General features: G+C 50.1%; 1 protein-coding gene across 1 annotated transcript in view; it reads left to right on the forward strand.

The window, feature by feature from the left end:
* LOC144668493 (glutamate receptor ionotropic, delta-1-like) overlaps positions 1-12,560 on the forward strand; it is a 69,358-nt gene extending 56,798 nt beyond the window's left edge. The window contains exons 6-8 of the mRNA XM_078530523.1: positions 3,267-3,433; positions 7,517-7,757; positions 11,920-12,560. Coding sequence (XP_078386649.1) covers positions 3,267-3,433; positions 7,517-7,757; positions 11,920-12,348 — 837 coding nt within the window. The 3' untranslated portion in view covers positions 12,349-12,560. The remainder of the gene's footprint in view (positions 1-3,266; positions 3,434-7,516; positions 7,758-11,919) is intronic.
* The last annotated feature ends 2,135 nt before the right edge of the window (positions 12,561-14,695 follow it).

Below are 14,695 nucleotides of genomic sequence, written 5' to 3' on the forward strand. Positions count from 1 at the left end.
AAACAATTTACAATATCTATCTTATACTCTAACATTCAAAACTAATATGAGATAAATATGAATTTACAGGCAAACAGTGGTTGAACACACCACACTGCACTTCAAATGGCAGATGCGACCAAGACAGATCCCACAGAATTCTCAGCAATGCACCCAGACATCAGTGACCACTGTGAGTCACAAAATCCCAGTAAAGCTCTGCCTCCCTCAGGAGAGGTTTCAGCTCTTGACATTCGAAGATCTAGCCTCTGAATTCCCTCAAAAGACGCTTTTGACATGAACAGCCTCAACGATTGTCCACTTCCCCGAGACTGCATTCCAGGATTGACCAAGCTTTACTCCCTCCTCTAAACCCCAGCGCACTTCCAGCTCTATCGCAGGCCGCTAGCTTCACTAAGTTGTCACCGCCCCCCAGATTTCTCTGAACTCCAGTCTCCCGGCGGCACCGAGCTATAAATGGTGCTCAAGGCTTCTCCTGAGGCCCAGCTGCCTCAGCACGGAACCTTCTCAGCTCTCCGGGACTTCTTTGAGCCCTAACTGCCTGTTAACATTACACTTTCATTATCAGCCTCTTCCCCCTTTGTAGAACACTCGCTCTCACCAGCAAACACACACATAAATTGAAAACAAAGAACATTCTTAAGCAGTACCCATCTCCATGACGATGTAGCCTCCTCTGGTCTATCCTAGAAACATAGGAGCAGGAGTAGGTTATTTGACCCTTCGAGCCTGCTTCACCATTCAATATGATCATGGCAGATCCTCTATCTCAACGCCATAATCCCACACTTTCCCCATACCTCTTTACGCCTTTACGGTCTAGAATGCTATCCATTTCCTTCTTAAATATATTCTGTGACTTGGCCTCCACAGCCTTCTCGTTTACCCCCCTCTGAGTTAAAAGGTTTCTCCTCATCTCAGTCTTAAATAGTCTACCCCGTATCCTGAGACTGTGACCCCTTGTTCTAGACCCCCCCAGCCAGAGGAAACATTGTCCCTGCATCCAGCCTGTCCAGCCCTGTCAGAATTTTATACATTTCAATAAGATCCCCTCTCATTCTTTTAACTCCAGTGAATAGAGGCCTAGTCATCCCAATCTCTCCTCATCCGACAATCCTGCCATCCCAGGGATCAATCTGGTGAACCACTGCTGCACTCCCACTATGGCAAGTATATCCTTTCTTAGGTAAGGAGACCAAAACTGCACACAATACTCCAGGTGTGGTCTCACCAAGGCCCTGTACAGCTGCAGTAAGACATCCTTGCTCCTGTACTCAAGTCCTCTCGCAATGAAGGCCCACATACCATCTGCCTTCTTAGCTCCTTGCTGCACCTGCATGCTTGCTTTCAGTGACTGGTGTACAAGGGCACCCAGGTCCCTTTGTACATCAATATTTCCCCATCTATCACCATTTAAATAATACTCTGCCATTCTGTTTCTCCGACTAAAGTGGATAACTATGCACTTATCCACATTATTCTGCATCTGCCATGTATTTGGTCACTCACTCAACCTGTCTAATCACCTTGAAGCCTCTTAACACCCTCCTCATTGCTCACATTCCCACCTAGTTTTGTGTCATCAGCAAACTTGAAAATATTACATTTGGTTCCTCCATCCAAATCATTGATATATATTGTGAATAGCTGGGGCCCAAGCACTGATCCCTGCGGTACCCCACTAGTCACTGCCTGCCACTCGAAAAAGGCTCATTTATTCCCACTCTCTATTTTCTGTCTGCTAACCAATTCTCAATCCCCATGCTAATATATCACCCCCAATCCCATGTGCTTTAATTTTGCACACTGATCTCTTATGTGGGACTTTATCAAAAGTTTTCTGAAAATCCAAATTCACCGCTTCCACTGGTTCTCCCTTAACTGTTCTGCTCGTTACATCTTCAAAAGACTCCAGTAGGTTTGTCAAACATGATTTCCCTTTCATAAATCCATGTTGACTTTGTCTAATCCCATTGATGTTTTTTAAGTGTCCTGTTATCACATCCTTTATAATATACTCGAGCATTTTCCCTACTACTGAGGTTCGGCTAACCGGTCTGTAATTCCCTGTTTTCTCCCTCTCTCCTTTTTTTTAAATAATAGGGCTACAGTTGCCACCCACCAGTCTTCTGGGACTGCTCCAGTATCTACAGAATTTTGGAAGATGACAACCAATACGCCCACTATTTCCACGGCCACCACCTTTAGTAACCTGGGATGTAGATTATCAGGACCTGGGGATTTATCAGCTTTCAGTCTCATTGATTTCTCCAGCACTGTTTTTTTTAGTAATACAAATTTCCTTCAATTCCTCCTCCTCACTAGATCCTTGGTTCCCAAGAATTCCTGGGAAGTTATTTGTGTCTTCGTCCGTGAAGACAGGACTAAAGTAGTTGTTTAATTGCTTTGCCATTTCCTTGTTCTCTATTATAAATTCTCCCATTTTGGACTATAAGCAACCTACATTTGTCTTCCTTAATCTTTTTCTTCATGCATACTTGTAGAAGATTTTGCAGTTCTCTTTTATGTTCCTTTTACGTTTATTCTCATACTCTATTTTTCCCCTCTTAATCAATCTCTTGGTCTTCCTTTGCTGAATTCTAAACTGCTCCCAATCCTTAAGCTTGCAACTTTTTCTAGCAACTTTGTATGACTCCTCTTTGGCTCTAATATTATCCTTACTTTCTTTTGTTAGTCATGGCTGGGCCGCTATTCCTGTGTTTTTGCGCCAGACAGGACGAAAAAGTCTGCCCACTCTCTGTTACTCCCCCGTCACCCTCTGTTACACGTCCTCTGTTCCCTCCAGCAGTAATTTCTCAGCTCTGACCAGCGCGATGGGGACTTGATGCCTGTCATTCTTATAGCTTAAAACCTGAAAACCACTTCCCTTTTTTTCTCCTCTTGCCAGGTTCGGCTCTGGAATGAGGGTATTCATTCTCTAATACCTAATCAGCGCTTGCTGGTACAGCAGGATGATCTATTTGAACACAGCAGAACTGTTCTCAGGCTGTTCATATTTCAGATTATTGCATTCATCCCTTTGAATAGCAGTAATTTTAAAACCACCACCACATGGATTGACAGCCTCCTACAGCCCCTTGCTAGAAAACAAAACAGATTCGCTCGAGGATATAACAATAATCTGCAATGTGTGTGTTTGATTTCTCCTGAAAGATCCTGTCTAATCTCTGCCTGTGGCACGTGGTATGGACGTTCTGCTCCCAATTGATCCAATAATTGTTATTAAATTATTTCTGTGTCTGCAGATAAAAACGGGAACATATGCTTTCCTGTGGGATATGGCAGTGGTGGAATACACGGCATTAACTGACGATGACTGTTCCCTGACTGTGGTTGGGAATAGTATCAGCAGCAAAGGATATGGGATTGCGTTACAGCACGGAAGCCCTTACAGAGACCTCTTCTCCCAGAGGTAAGAACGGACGTCGCTTCTCCTCTTTGGTTTAACTTGAGCTCTGAGATCTCTGAGTAGTAATTGCTGGAGTGAGTCTTTGCATCATCTTTCTCTTGTAGTCCGCTGCGAATGAACTGAAGGGGACTTGGGGTGATTTAAATTCCACCCACCCGGCAGTTAAAATGGGCCAGGTTACTTCGGAGCATTGAATAGAATCTCGCAGCACAGAGAGGGAGGCCATTCAGCCCATCGAGCCTGTGCTGACTCTTTGAAAGATCTATCCCATTAGACCTACTCCCCTGGCTCTTTTCCCAGAGCCTTGAAGTTTTGTCCTTTCCATGTATTTATCCAATTCCTTTTTGAAGTTTAGAATTGAATCTGCTTCATCTGCCCTTTTTGGCAGCACACTTGCTGTGTTAAATAAAAAACACTTATTTGTGTTACCTCTTTGGTCAATCACCTGAAAAAGGTGTCCTCGAGTTACCACTGAAATTCCTTCCAGTAAAAACAGTTTCTCCTTATTTACTCCATCAAAACAGTTAATGATTTTGAACACCTCTATTAGGTCTCCTCTTAACCTTCTCTGCTGTAAGGAGACCTTGCCCCAGAGGCTGACCTGTTGTGATTTTAACCTGCTCCACTCAGCAGCTGCAGGACCCTCTTCAGTGTATTGGGTCCTAATGATGTCATTGGGACCCAACTGCAATTTTAACTCAGTGATTTTGAGCAAGATGTGGAAGTCAGTTTTTGTCAGTCTAAACCCAACAGAACAGAGGATCGGGACAGGACAGGCCTCAGACTTAAGCTTAAATTTATTTGTTTAATGCCCTTTGTAGGGGCAGAATGAGCAAGCTTGCTCTTCCCAGTCCCACACCCAGCCCTTCCCTGCCTCGATATTTCCCCATCCTCCTCTACTGCTGATCATGAGGATCCCCGTGGACCAGCAGCCAATCATAATGTTTACCCAGTGAATGAATACTTTCCAGTGGATTCCTCCAGTACTTGCGAATGTCCAGTCTGGAATAGGCCAGCCAGACTGGGTCACCTGCGTACAGCTGTGTTGAGGTGTAAATTGAGATAAATATCTGCGATAAAAACAAAAAGCTAAAAGCTACTGCGGACGCTGGAAATCCAAAACAAAAACAGAATTACCTGGAAAAACTCAGCAGGTCTGGCAGCATCGGTGGAGAAGAAATCAGTTGACGTTTCGAGTCTGTCAGTTCTGCCGAAGGGTCATGAGGACTTGAAACATCAACTGATTTCTTCTCCACCGATGCTGCCAGACCTGCTGAGTTTTTCCAGGTAATTCTGTTTTTGTTTTAAATATCTGCGATCCCTCACTGAAAAAAAAATTATATTACAGCCCAGAAACAGAACATTCACCCAACAGGTCAGTGCTGGTGTTTATTTTTCATCAGCTCCTTCTCGCCCGCTTTAGCATATCCTCCTGTTCCTTTCACATGTGGTTATCCAGCCTCTCGTTAAATGTACCCAAACTATTCCCTTCAACCACTCCCCATGTTAGCAAGTTCCACATTCTCACCGCTCTCTGGGTAAAGAAGCTACTCTTGAATTCCCTATTGAATTTATTAGTAACTACCTTATAAATGGTTGTTTGGTAGCTCAGAACTTGAGTATTGCTGACAAAAGAGACACGTCTAAGCTTTTTCGTCTTGCTCTCATCAGGATACTCGCAAGAATACCAATATAAGGGGGGGAAAAAACAACCATTTATGCTTGTATTGAAGAGAGTGCTGATTAGTTGGCAAGCTGCGTTGCCTCGGAGAATGCACCACTGATGGTGACTGACAGTTAACTGCCAAGCATCGTTTGAAATTTAAAACAGGCGGCTTGACCCTGATTGGTTAAGGTATTGCCCTGAGGGATGAGTCAGCGAATGGCTGTCATTTATTTTGTTTAGCTGTGCAATGTGTGTACATGTTCTTTCTGTCTGCCTGGAACAGGGTCCTGTGTATTAATATATGTAGCTTCCAGTACACGCAGATGTGCCACACTGCAGCCCGAGTGACGATCTTAAATTGGTGGTCAGCGTAATTCATAGCACACTGACAATTATTTAGCAAATGTTGTCCAGTTGCAGTTGGACACTGTGTGTTTTGAGTTTAGTGAGCACGGGCTGGTTGGGTACAGTCTGTACCCTGCCTGTTACAAACAGCGGCTGGGACATGCTGTCTGATTCGATCCGCCAGTCTTTGGAACGTACGGTCTACACACCTAGCACCACACCGGCACTGAAATTCATATACCACGTTACCCATTTGTGTGATAGGTAGATGTAAGTGCCATGATATAGTGCTGCAGCTAAAATATCTCTGGCTTCATTTCGCCCTGTATATCATGAACTGATGAATGGACCTAAGGCCATCACTTTTGGCCCTGAAAAGTGCCCAGTCTGTCTCAGGTTACCCTGGAAGGGCAAGGTATCACAAAAAGTTGAGCAACAGGTGAAGTTTCACGCTACCACCATGCAGTAGCAACACGAGTGATATTCGCCACTAACAGGATGCTGCCGTCAAGCCAAAAAGACGTTCTGCCTATTGCACAAATGGGTAATGTGGTGTATGAATTTCAGTGCCAGTGTGGAGCTAGGTAAGTAGGCCGTATGTCCCAAAGACTGGCTGATTGAATCAAACAGCATGACCCAGCCACTTTGTAACGGGCAGGGTACAGACTGTACCCAGCTCGTGATTGCAAAACTTAAAACAATGTCCAACATTAGATGTGATTCTGCGATTGGACAACATTTGCTAAATAATTCTCAATGTGCCGAGAATTACGCTGACAACAACCAATTTAAGATTGTCAGTTGGGCTTGCAATGTGGCATTTGCATGTACTGGAGCCTACATATATTAATACACAGGGCCCTGTTCTTTGCAGACAGAAAGGACATGCACATACATTGCACCTGTTTCAGCTAAACAAAATAAGTGACAGCCATTCACTGACTCATTCCTCAGGGTAATGCCTTGACCCAGTCAGGGTCAAGCTGCCTGTTTTAAATTTCAAACATCAGTGGTGCATTCTCCATGGCAACGCCACTTGCCAACTGATCAGCACTCTCTTCACATGTAGTATAAATTGTTGTTTTTCCCCTTATATTGGTGTTTTTGCAAAGTATCCCAATGCTTACAAGACAAAAAGCTTAGACACGTCTCTTTTTTCAGCAACTATCGTACATTCATGTCCCCTAGTTCAGGTGTCACCTGCAAGTGAAAACAACGTCCCAAATCTGCCTTATCAAACCCTTAAATAGGAAAGGAATATGACTTTACCTGCAGCAGTTCAGCCTTTGCTTATATCCTCCACCCTTTAGACAGCTCACATGTACTTCCTGCATTCTGGGGCCTGCATTTGATGCACAGAAAGAAATTTCCCTTCGGCAGGAACACGAAATGGTGATCACTGGGAGGGAGTTTTGAAAAGCAGGGTGGGGTTTGCCAGCGGTAACATTCTGGCAAACAGAATTGTAGCAGTGGGAGAAAGGAACTGGAAGAACATCGTATTGTTCCTGTAGGAGAAGCTGGTCAGACACCCTCAGGACTGGTATCCAAGGTTGGTCACGCTGCAGGAACGTCTTCTGAGTTTTTCTTAACCCACTCCCTAAGGTTCTCATAAATTCATCAGCAAACCCATTAACGTGGGAAATGTCCCGAGGCTATTCACTCTCTGGCACTGTTTTTGACTGGAGTTTTATTAAAGATGAGTGTCACTGGACATTGAGGAGAGGTCCTGGGCAGGGGCTCCATGTTTTTTGGAACAAGAGAAATTGAGGTGAAATAAGTGATGTTTTCAATAAGTTGATTTGGGCAAATTGTTTACCATGTGACAAGTTCAAATAGCAAAGGGCAGATGTTTACAAACGAGGGGAAATCTGGCAGAACCTTATCCTGCACAGACCATTGAATAAGGATAACAAACTGTAACATATACAGGGCTCCAAGACACACCCGTGGTCCATTTCTGTCAAGGGGAAGTGCTGTTAGTCAGACTGTTGCTAATCATTCTGGTGAGGTATGAGTGCGCTGTTGAACACTGAGAGTCCCTCCCGTCTCTATAACCAATCTTCTACTGGTCTCAGGATCCTGGAAATGCAAGATAGCGGGGACCTGGACGTGTTCAAGCAGAAGTGGTGGCCAAAGATGGGTCGATGTAACCTGAAGAGCCACGCGAATGGCCAGCCTGATGGACGGGCGTTGAAACTGCAGAGTTTTGCTGGTGTTTTTTGTATCCTAGCAGCAGGATTGCTCCTTGCCTGCCTGGTGGCGGCTTTGGAGATCTGGTGGAACAGCAACCGATGTCAACAGGAAACACCCAAGGAGGTAAAACTCAGTGTGCGGGTCTCCAGCGAGCTGGCCTGTGCTTTTGGGGGTGAAACCTGTGTGCATGCAGTGAAAGGGGTCTCAGTATACAGCCCAGCAGAATCATGTGTCCCACAATTTGAGCTGATGATTTGTGTATTTCTGGTATGTTTGATCCAAAAACTTCTCAAGTCAAAAGCAGCCAGAGGAGCTGATGCTTAAATCACTCCCTCCTCCCCAGGAACCACCTATTGCCCAGGCGGAGAGGTCAGGGGGATTGGAGAGCCCCAGGTCCAACCATCTTTGTATTGGTTTGGGAGTACGGGGCTTGTCCCTAGGAACAGAACTGGGCTCACACCTGCCTGAGTTTCCTGTGTTTACAGCAAAGCAAAGCCCTTAGTGTGGGCAATGGTAAGATTCGACCAACAAGGTAAGGGCCATAAGACATCCCCCCGCTCCCTCTCATTCACCGTCTCACTCTTGCTCTACCTCTCCCAACTCCCCCTCCCTCTGTCCCGCCCTCCCTTACCCATCTACTCCTCTCCCACTCCCCTCACCTCACACTCCCCTCCCCTTCCACACTCCTCCCCTCCCACTCCCTTTCCTTCTCCGTCCCCTCACCCTTCCCCCTCCCTCTGCCTTCCCTCTCCCTCTGCCTTCCCCTTCATCTACCTCCCCTCACACTACTTCCTCCCCTCACTCCCCTCCCTCTCTGTTCCTCCCCCTCCCTGCCACTCCACTCCCTCTAACCCTCTCCCCTCCCTCGTTCTCCCCTCCCATGTTTTCCCCTCCCCTCCCTCTCCCTCTCCCCTTCCCTCTCCTCTCCCTCTGCCTCTTCCCTGCCTCTCTCTCTAGCCTGACTCCCTGCCCCTCTCCCTCCTCTCCCCTGCCTCTCCTCCTCACCCCTTCGTCTCTCTCTTCCTCCCCCTCCCCTCCCACTGGCCCCGCATCTCCTCCCCCTGTCATCCCCTCCCCCCTCCCCCTCTCTCCCCATCCCACCCCATCCCCTCCCCTCCCCTCCTCAACTTCCCCCTCTCCCTCACTCCAACTTCTGACCCCTCCCCCTCCCCTTTCCCCCTTCCTCCCCTTCACCCTCCCTTGCTCTCCCATCCCTCCCTCTCCTCTCCCTGTCCTCTCCGCCTCCTCTCCCTCTCCCCTCCATCTGCCTCTCTCTCTAGCCCCACTCCTCCCCCTCCCTCCTGCCCTCCACTTCCTATCACCCCGCCTCTGACTCCCCTCCCCTCGTCCCTCTCCCCTCCACCTTCTCCTCCCCCATCTCCCCCCTCCTCCCTCATCTCCTCCCCATCCCGTCCTGCCATCCCCTTCACCCTCCCACCCTCTCCCCCTCACTCCCCCTCCCTCCTCTCTTCCACCCCTCTTGCCCCCTTCCTCCCACTGCCCTCCCCCCTCCACTGCCCACTCCATTCCCCTTCCCACCAGCGCCTATCCCCTTGCCTATCGCCTCCCACATCTCTTCACCCATTTCCTCCCCCTCCCCTTCCCCTCCCTCCCCTCCACATCCCCCACCCTCCCCCATTCCTTCCTTCTCCTCCCTCCCATCTCTCCCCTCCTGTCCCCCACCCTCTCCCTCCTCTCTCCCTCCCTCCCACTTCTCTCCCCCTCCCCCACCCGTCCTCACCTCAGTCCCCCTCCTCTCCCCTATTCCCTCCTCTCTCCCCTCCCCCCTCCTCAACCCCTCCCTCTCCTCCTCCCTCATCCTTCTCCTCTCTCTACCTCACGCCCCTTGCCCATCCAATCCTCTCCATTCTCCGTCTCCCCTCCTCTCACCCCATCCCCTCCCCTCACTTCCTACTCCTCCTCTCACTTACCCTCATTCACACCCTCTACTCCCCCTCCCTCCCCCTCCTCTCCCACCTCCCTCCCACTCCTCTCACCCTCTCATCCCTTCCCTCTCCCTCCATCCCAGGCCTGTACCCCTCCCCTCCATTCCTTTCACCCTCCCTCCCCTTCTCCACCCTCTCCTACTCCTACCTCCCCCTCCCTCCCCCAGCCCTTAGCTACCCTTCCCTTCCCACTCCACCCCCACCTCTTCTCCATTCCCCACTCCCTGTTGCCCCCTCCCCTCCCCCTTCCCCTGCACCCTTCCCTCTTCCCCTTCCCCCTCCTCCCCTCACCACTCCTACCTCCCCCTTCCCCTCCTCCCCCCTCATCCACACCTCCCCCTCCTCTTCCCCATCTCCTCTTCCCCCTCCTCTTCTCCCTGTCCCCCTCCTCCCCACCCTTCCACCATCCCACTCTCCCCTCCCCCCCACCTCTCCCCATCTTCCCCTCCCCCACATCCTCGCTCCCCCCTCACCCTTCCTTTCCTCCCTTTGCCCCCTCCCCTTCCCCCTTCTGCACCTCTCTCCTCCCCGTCCTCCCTCCTCCCCACCTCGCCCCCTTCCTCTTCCCCCTCCTTTCCATCACCTCCCCTCAAACCCCTACACTCCTTCTCACCCCTCCCTACCCCCTCCTCTCTCCACTACCTCCCCCACCCCCATGCACCTCCTCCCCTCACCCCTCTCCCCTCACCCCCCTCCCCTCACCCCTTACCCCCTCCCTCATTCCCCTCTCCTGCCAACCCCCTCACCTCACTTCCCCTCCCCTGACCCCTCCTCCCATCACATGCTCCCATCACCGCCCCTCCCATCCACCTCACTCCCTCCCCCCACCTCCGCCCTCCCCCTCCCCTCACCCCCTCTCAACCCCTCCCCTCACCCCCTCCCCTTAGTCCCCTCCCCTCAGCTCTCCTCACCTCTCCTCCACCCTCCCCTTCCACTCCTCCCCCTCCATTCCACCCCTCCTCACCCCCTCCTCTTGCCCCCTCCCTTTAGTCCTCCCCCCTCACCCCCTCCCTTTAGTCCTCCCCCCTCACCCCCTCCCCTCCCCTCCCTGCCCCTGCCCCCCGCCCCCCGCCCCATGCAGGTGTGTTTTGATATTTTGGTACAACCAAGAGGTGTGAAACGAGTCTAATTTCTCTCCGAGTTTTAAAATAAAGACAAAAACACAATGAAATGGAATTTACACTGAGCTTCCTCAGTAATATCCTCAGTATTGGTTAATTCGTAAATTGGTTTTCTCCGTGATGATCCCAGTCAATTCACATCTCAGGTCCATGATTACTCTCAGAATTGTTTTGTACTTTGACCCAGGAGCTTGAGTTGTTGGGAAGGACGTCTTTCAAGAAGTCACAGAATCAGACTATTTCCCCCCTCCACCCTCACCTCTCTCCTTCTCTCTCTCCCACTTTCTCTCTCTGCTCTCTCCTTTTTTCCTCTCTCCTCCTCCATCACCCCCCATCCTCTCTCCCTCCCCCTCACACTCACCCGCCCTCTCTCTCCCTCCTCTCTCTCCCAACCCCCTCTCTCTCCCTCCTCTCCCTCCCGACCCCCTCTCTCTCCCTCCTGACCTTCTCTCTCTTTCCCTCCCCACTCTCTTGCCCCCCCTACTATCTCTCCCTCCCCACGATCTCTCCCTCCCCACGATCTCTCCCTCCCCCCCACTCTCTCCCTCCCTCCTCAGCCTCCCTCTCACGCTTCTCCCTACACTCTCTCTCTCCCACTTCATCCTCTCTCCTTCCCTCCTCACCCTCTCTCTCCCTTCCCACCCTTTCTCTCTCTCTCCCCTCACGCTCTCTCTCCCTCTCCACTCCCTCTCTCTCCCTTCGCACCCCCTTTCTCTCCCTCCTCACCCTCTCTCTCTCCCTGCCATGATCTCTCTCGCCCTCCCCATGCTATCTTCTCCCTCCCCACCCTCTCTCTCTCTCTTTCTCCCCCCACACACTCTCTCCCCACCCTCTCTCTCTCTCCCTCCCCACCCTCTCTCTCTCTCTCTATCTCTCCCTCCCCATCCTCTTTCTCCCTCCCCACCCTCTCTCTCTCTCCCCACCCTCTCTCTCTCTCCCCACCCTCTCTCTCTCTCTCCCCACCCTCACTCTCTGCCCCCAGTCTCTATCTCTCCCCGCCCCCCCCTCTCTCTCTCTCTCTCTCCCTCCCCGTCCTCTTTCTCCCTCCTCACCCTCTCTCTCTCTCTCTCTCTATCTCTCCCTCCCCATCCTCTTTCTCCCTCCTCACCCTCTCTATCTCTCCCTCCCCGTCCTCTTTCTCCCTCCTCACCCTCTCTCTCTCTCTCCCTCCTCACACCCTCTCTCTCCCCCCAGTCTAATGCCATGTTTCTTGTCCAGGATAAAGAGGTGAACCTAGAGCAGGTTCACCGCCGCTTGAACAGTCTAATGGACGATGACATGGCTCACAAGCAGATCGCAGCTGCGGCCATTGAGATCTCAGCCCTGGACATTGGCAGCATGCAGACCAGCCAGAGCCTGGAGCCGTCACGAGATTACCAGAACACCCAGATCTCAGTCAGCACTTTTTTACCGGAACAAACTCACGCTACAAGTAGGAAGCTTTCCTCCTTGGCCAGCACCAACCTGCCGCTGCCTCTCAGCAGTTCGGCCACCCTGCCCTCGATACAGTGCAAACACCGATCACCAAATGGAGGACTCTTCCGCCAAAGCCCCCTCAAAACCCCCATCCCCATGTCATTCCAGCCTGCCTCCAGCCCCGGGGGCCTCCCCGAAGCCATGGAGCCCTCCCACGGGACCTCCATATAATTTCAAAACGCCGCATGGCAGCATTTTTAATATAAAAAACTTACAAAAAAAAAATCTAGCATTTTCGTGTAAATACCTGTAAATAAATTCAAGAATGAAGTGGGGTAAAGTGTATTTTGAATATTCTCAATTTTTGAAGTCAGTAGATGATGTATGAATGACTTTGTAAATTCTGTTCTATACAAATAAAAAGCAAATTACTTGTGATCGTTACTGGGTGTCTGTGAGAGCACATTTATTGGTCTGAGGAGAGTACCTTTTATCTCTTAATTAAATCGTTTCCTGGTTTGTAATGCTGTTCCCGGCTATCTTTGGGACAGTTTAATTCTTTCCTTAAGGCAATTAAACCGATTCTGCTAATTTCACTGCCCCTGTGTGCACAGTTTGAAAAGCCCATCTGCCAGTGTCCACACTCTGCCCTCCGGCTCCTGAGCAGCCTCGCTTGACCAGCTGGAATGTTTGAATTAGGCAATTCACCTTCGGGCGAAATGAAAGCCCCCCTCACCCACTCCCACGACCTGTGTCGGACAGTTTGATCGTCCCAAAGATCAGTGACCATTTAGATGGGGATTGGGGGCAGCTTTGGTGGCGGGAGCCAGTTTGCGCAGGTCTCTCTGTCCCCTGTTCAAGCAGCTGGGGCTTTTCCGATACAATCCCGTGTAACCTGATGTTAGTGAATGCCAGAGAATCTGCCCCAAGCTACAATATAACTGGATGAAGCTGGCACAGAGCTCACTGGTTAAGGCAGACCCCAAAGGACCCTATTCTGGAGCCATTGTCAATGAGCAGCCAACACCTCTTGTCTCTCTCTCTCTCTCTCTCTCCATCAGCTGTCCAAGGCCTCAATTCCACCACTGCCCTTGCCACAGTATCCAGGCTGATCCTGGAAAATCCAATGGGATCAGGTGAGCTTCCCTGCGCTGCGGACCAGAGTCAGATTCCAACAGGAAGGTTTACAGGTGTTGCTAACCTCGTCCTGCGCACAGGCAGTTTTTATCTTAACGATGGGTAATGATTGATTTACAGACCTCAGGGACTGTTCTGTATGGAAGGAAAGGGTCGTCTGAGATAATCTTACCCACCTCATTGTGAAGCAGACAGTGATCATGATGGATGATCACAGGTACTGTCGTAAAGTGATTATGTTACTGGACTAATGAGTGAGACATGGATTCAGGTTCCACCATTGAATAAAATCAGACACACCTTGTAGCATTGACATGGGCACCAGACCCAGCCAAGACATACCCCGGCCAGCAACCCTGCAACACCCTCCTCATTTGGGGATTTGTGCCAAAATTATGAGAGCCAATCATTAGCCCCACAGACAAGTCAAGCAACAGCCTGACATATACTCACAGAATAACAACTTTCAACCAATGTCCTAGACACTACCATCACTGGCAGGACAGACCCACCAGAGATGGTGATGCAGTGGGGTACAGTCCAAGAGGGCATGGCACTGGGAATCCTCAACATTGACTCCAAACCCCATGAATGCCAAGGTAGCAGGTCAAACATGGTCAAGGAGATCTGCAGATCTACCACTCTCCCTCAGTTGCTCAATCAGTGCTCCTCCATGTTGAACACCAATTGGAAGAAGCACTGAGGATAGCAAGAGCACAGAATGTGCTCTGGGTGGAGAAATTCAATATCAGGAGCACCACTACTGACCGAGCTGGCTGAGTCCTAAATGACATAGCTGCTAGACTGGGTCTGCGGCAGGTGGTGAGGGAACTAACAAGAGGGAAAATCCTACTTTACCTCATCTTCATCAATCCACCTGTCACAGATGCATCTGTCCATGACAGTATCAGGAGGAGTGACCACCGCACAGTCCTTGTGGAGGAGAAGTCCCACATTCACACTGAGGATACCCTCCATCGTGTTGTGTGACACTACCACCGTGCTCAATGGGATAGATTTCAAACAGATCTAGCAATTCAAGACTGGGCATCCATGAGGCGCTGTGGGCCATCAGCAGCAGCAGAATTGTACTCAAACACAATCTGTAACCTCATGACCCGGCATGTCCCTCACTCTACCATTACCACCAAGCCAGGGGATCAACCCTGGTTCAATGAGCAGTGTGGAAGAGCATTAGTAGCACCAGGCATAACTAAAACTGAGACACCAACCTGGTGAAGCTACAAAATTTGACCCACTGGCATGATAAATAGCAGAGGCAGCATGTCATAGACAAAACTGAGCAATCCCACAGCCAATGGATCAGATCAAAGCAATGCAGACCTACCACATTCAGTCGCAAATGGTACTGTAAGTTAGACAACTAATTGGAGGAGGCTCCACAGCCATCATCATCCTCAACGATGACGGAGCCTAGCAT

Source organism: Cetorhinus maximus, chromosome 27 (assembly GCF_964194155.1).
Source record: "Cetorhinus maximus chromosome 27, sCetMax3.hap1.1, whole genome shotgun sequence".
NCBI lineage: Eukaryota > Metazoa > Chordata > Chondrichthyes > Lamniformes > Cetorhinidae > Cetorhinus > Cetorhinus maximus.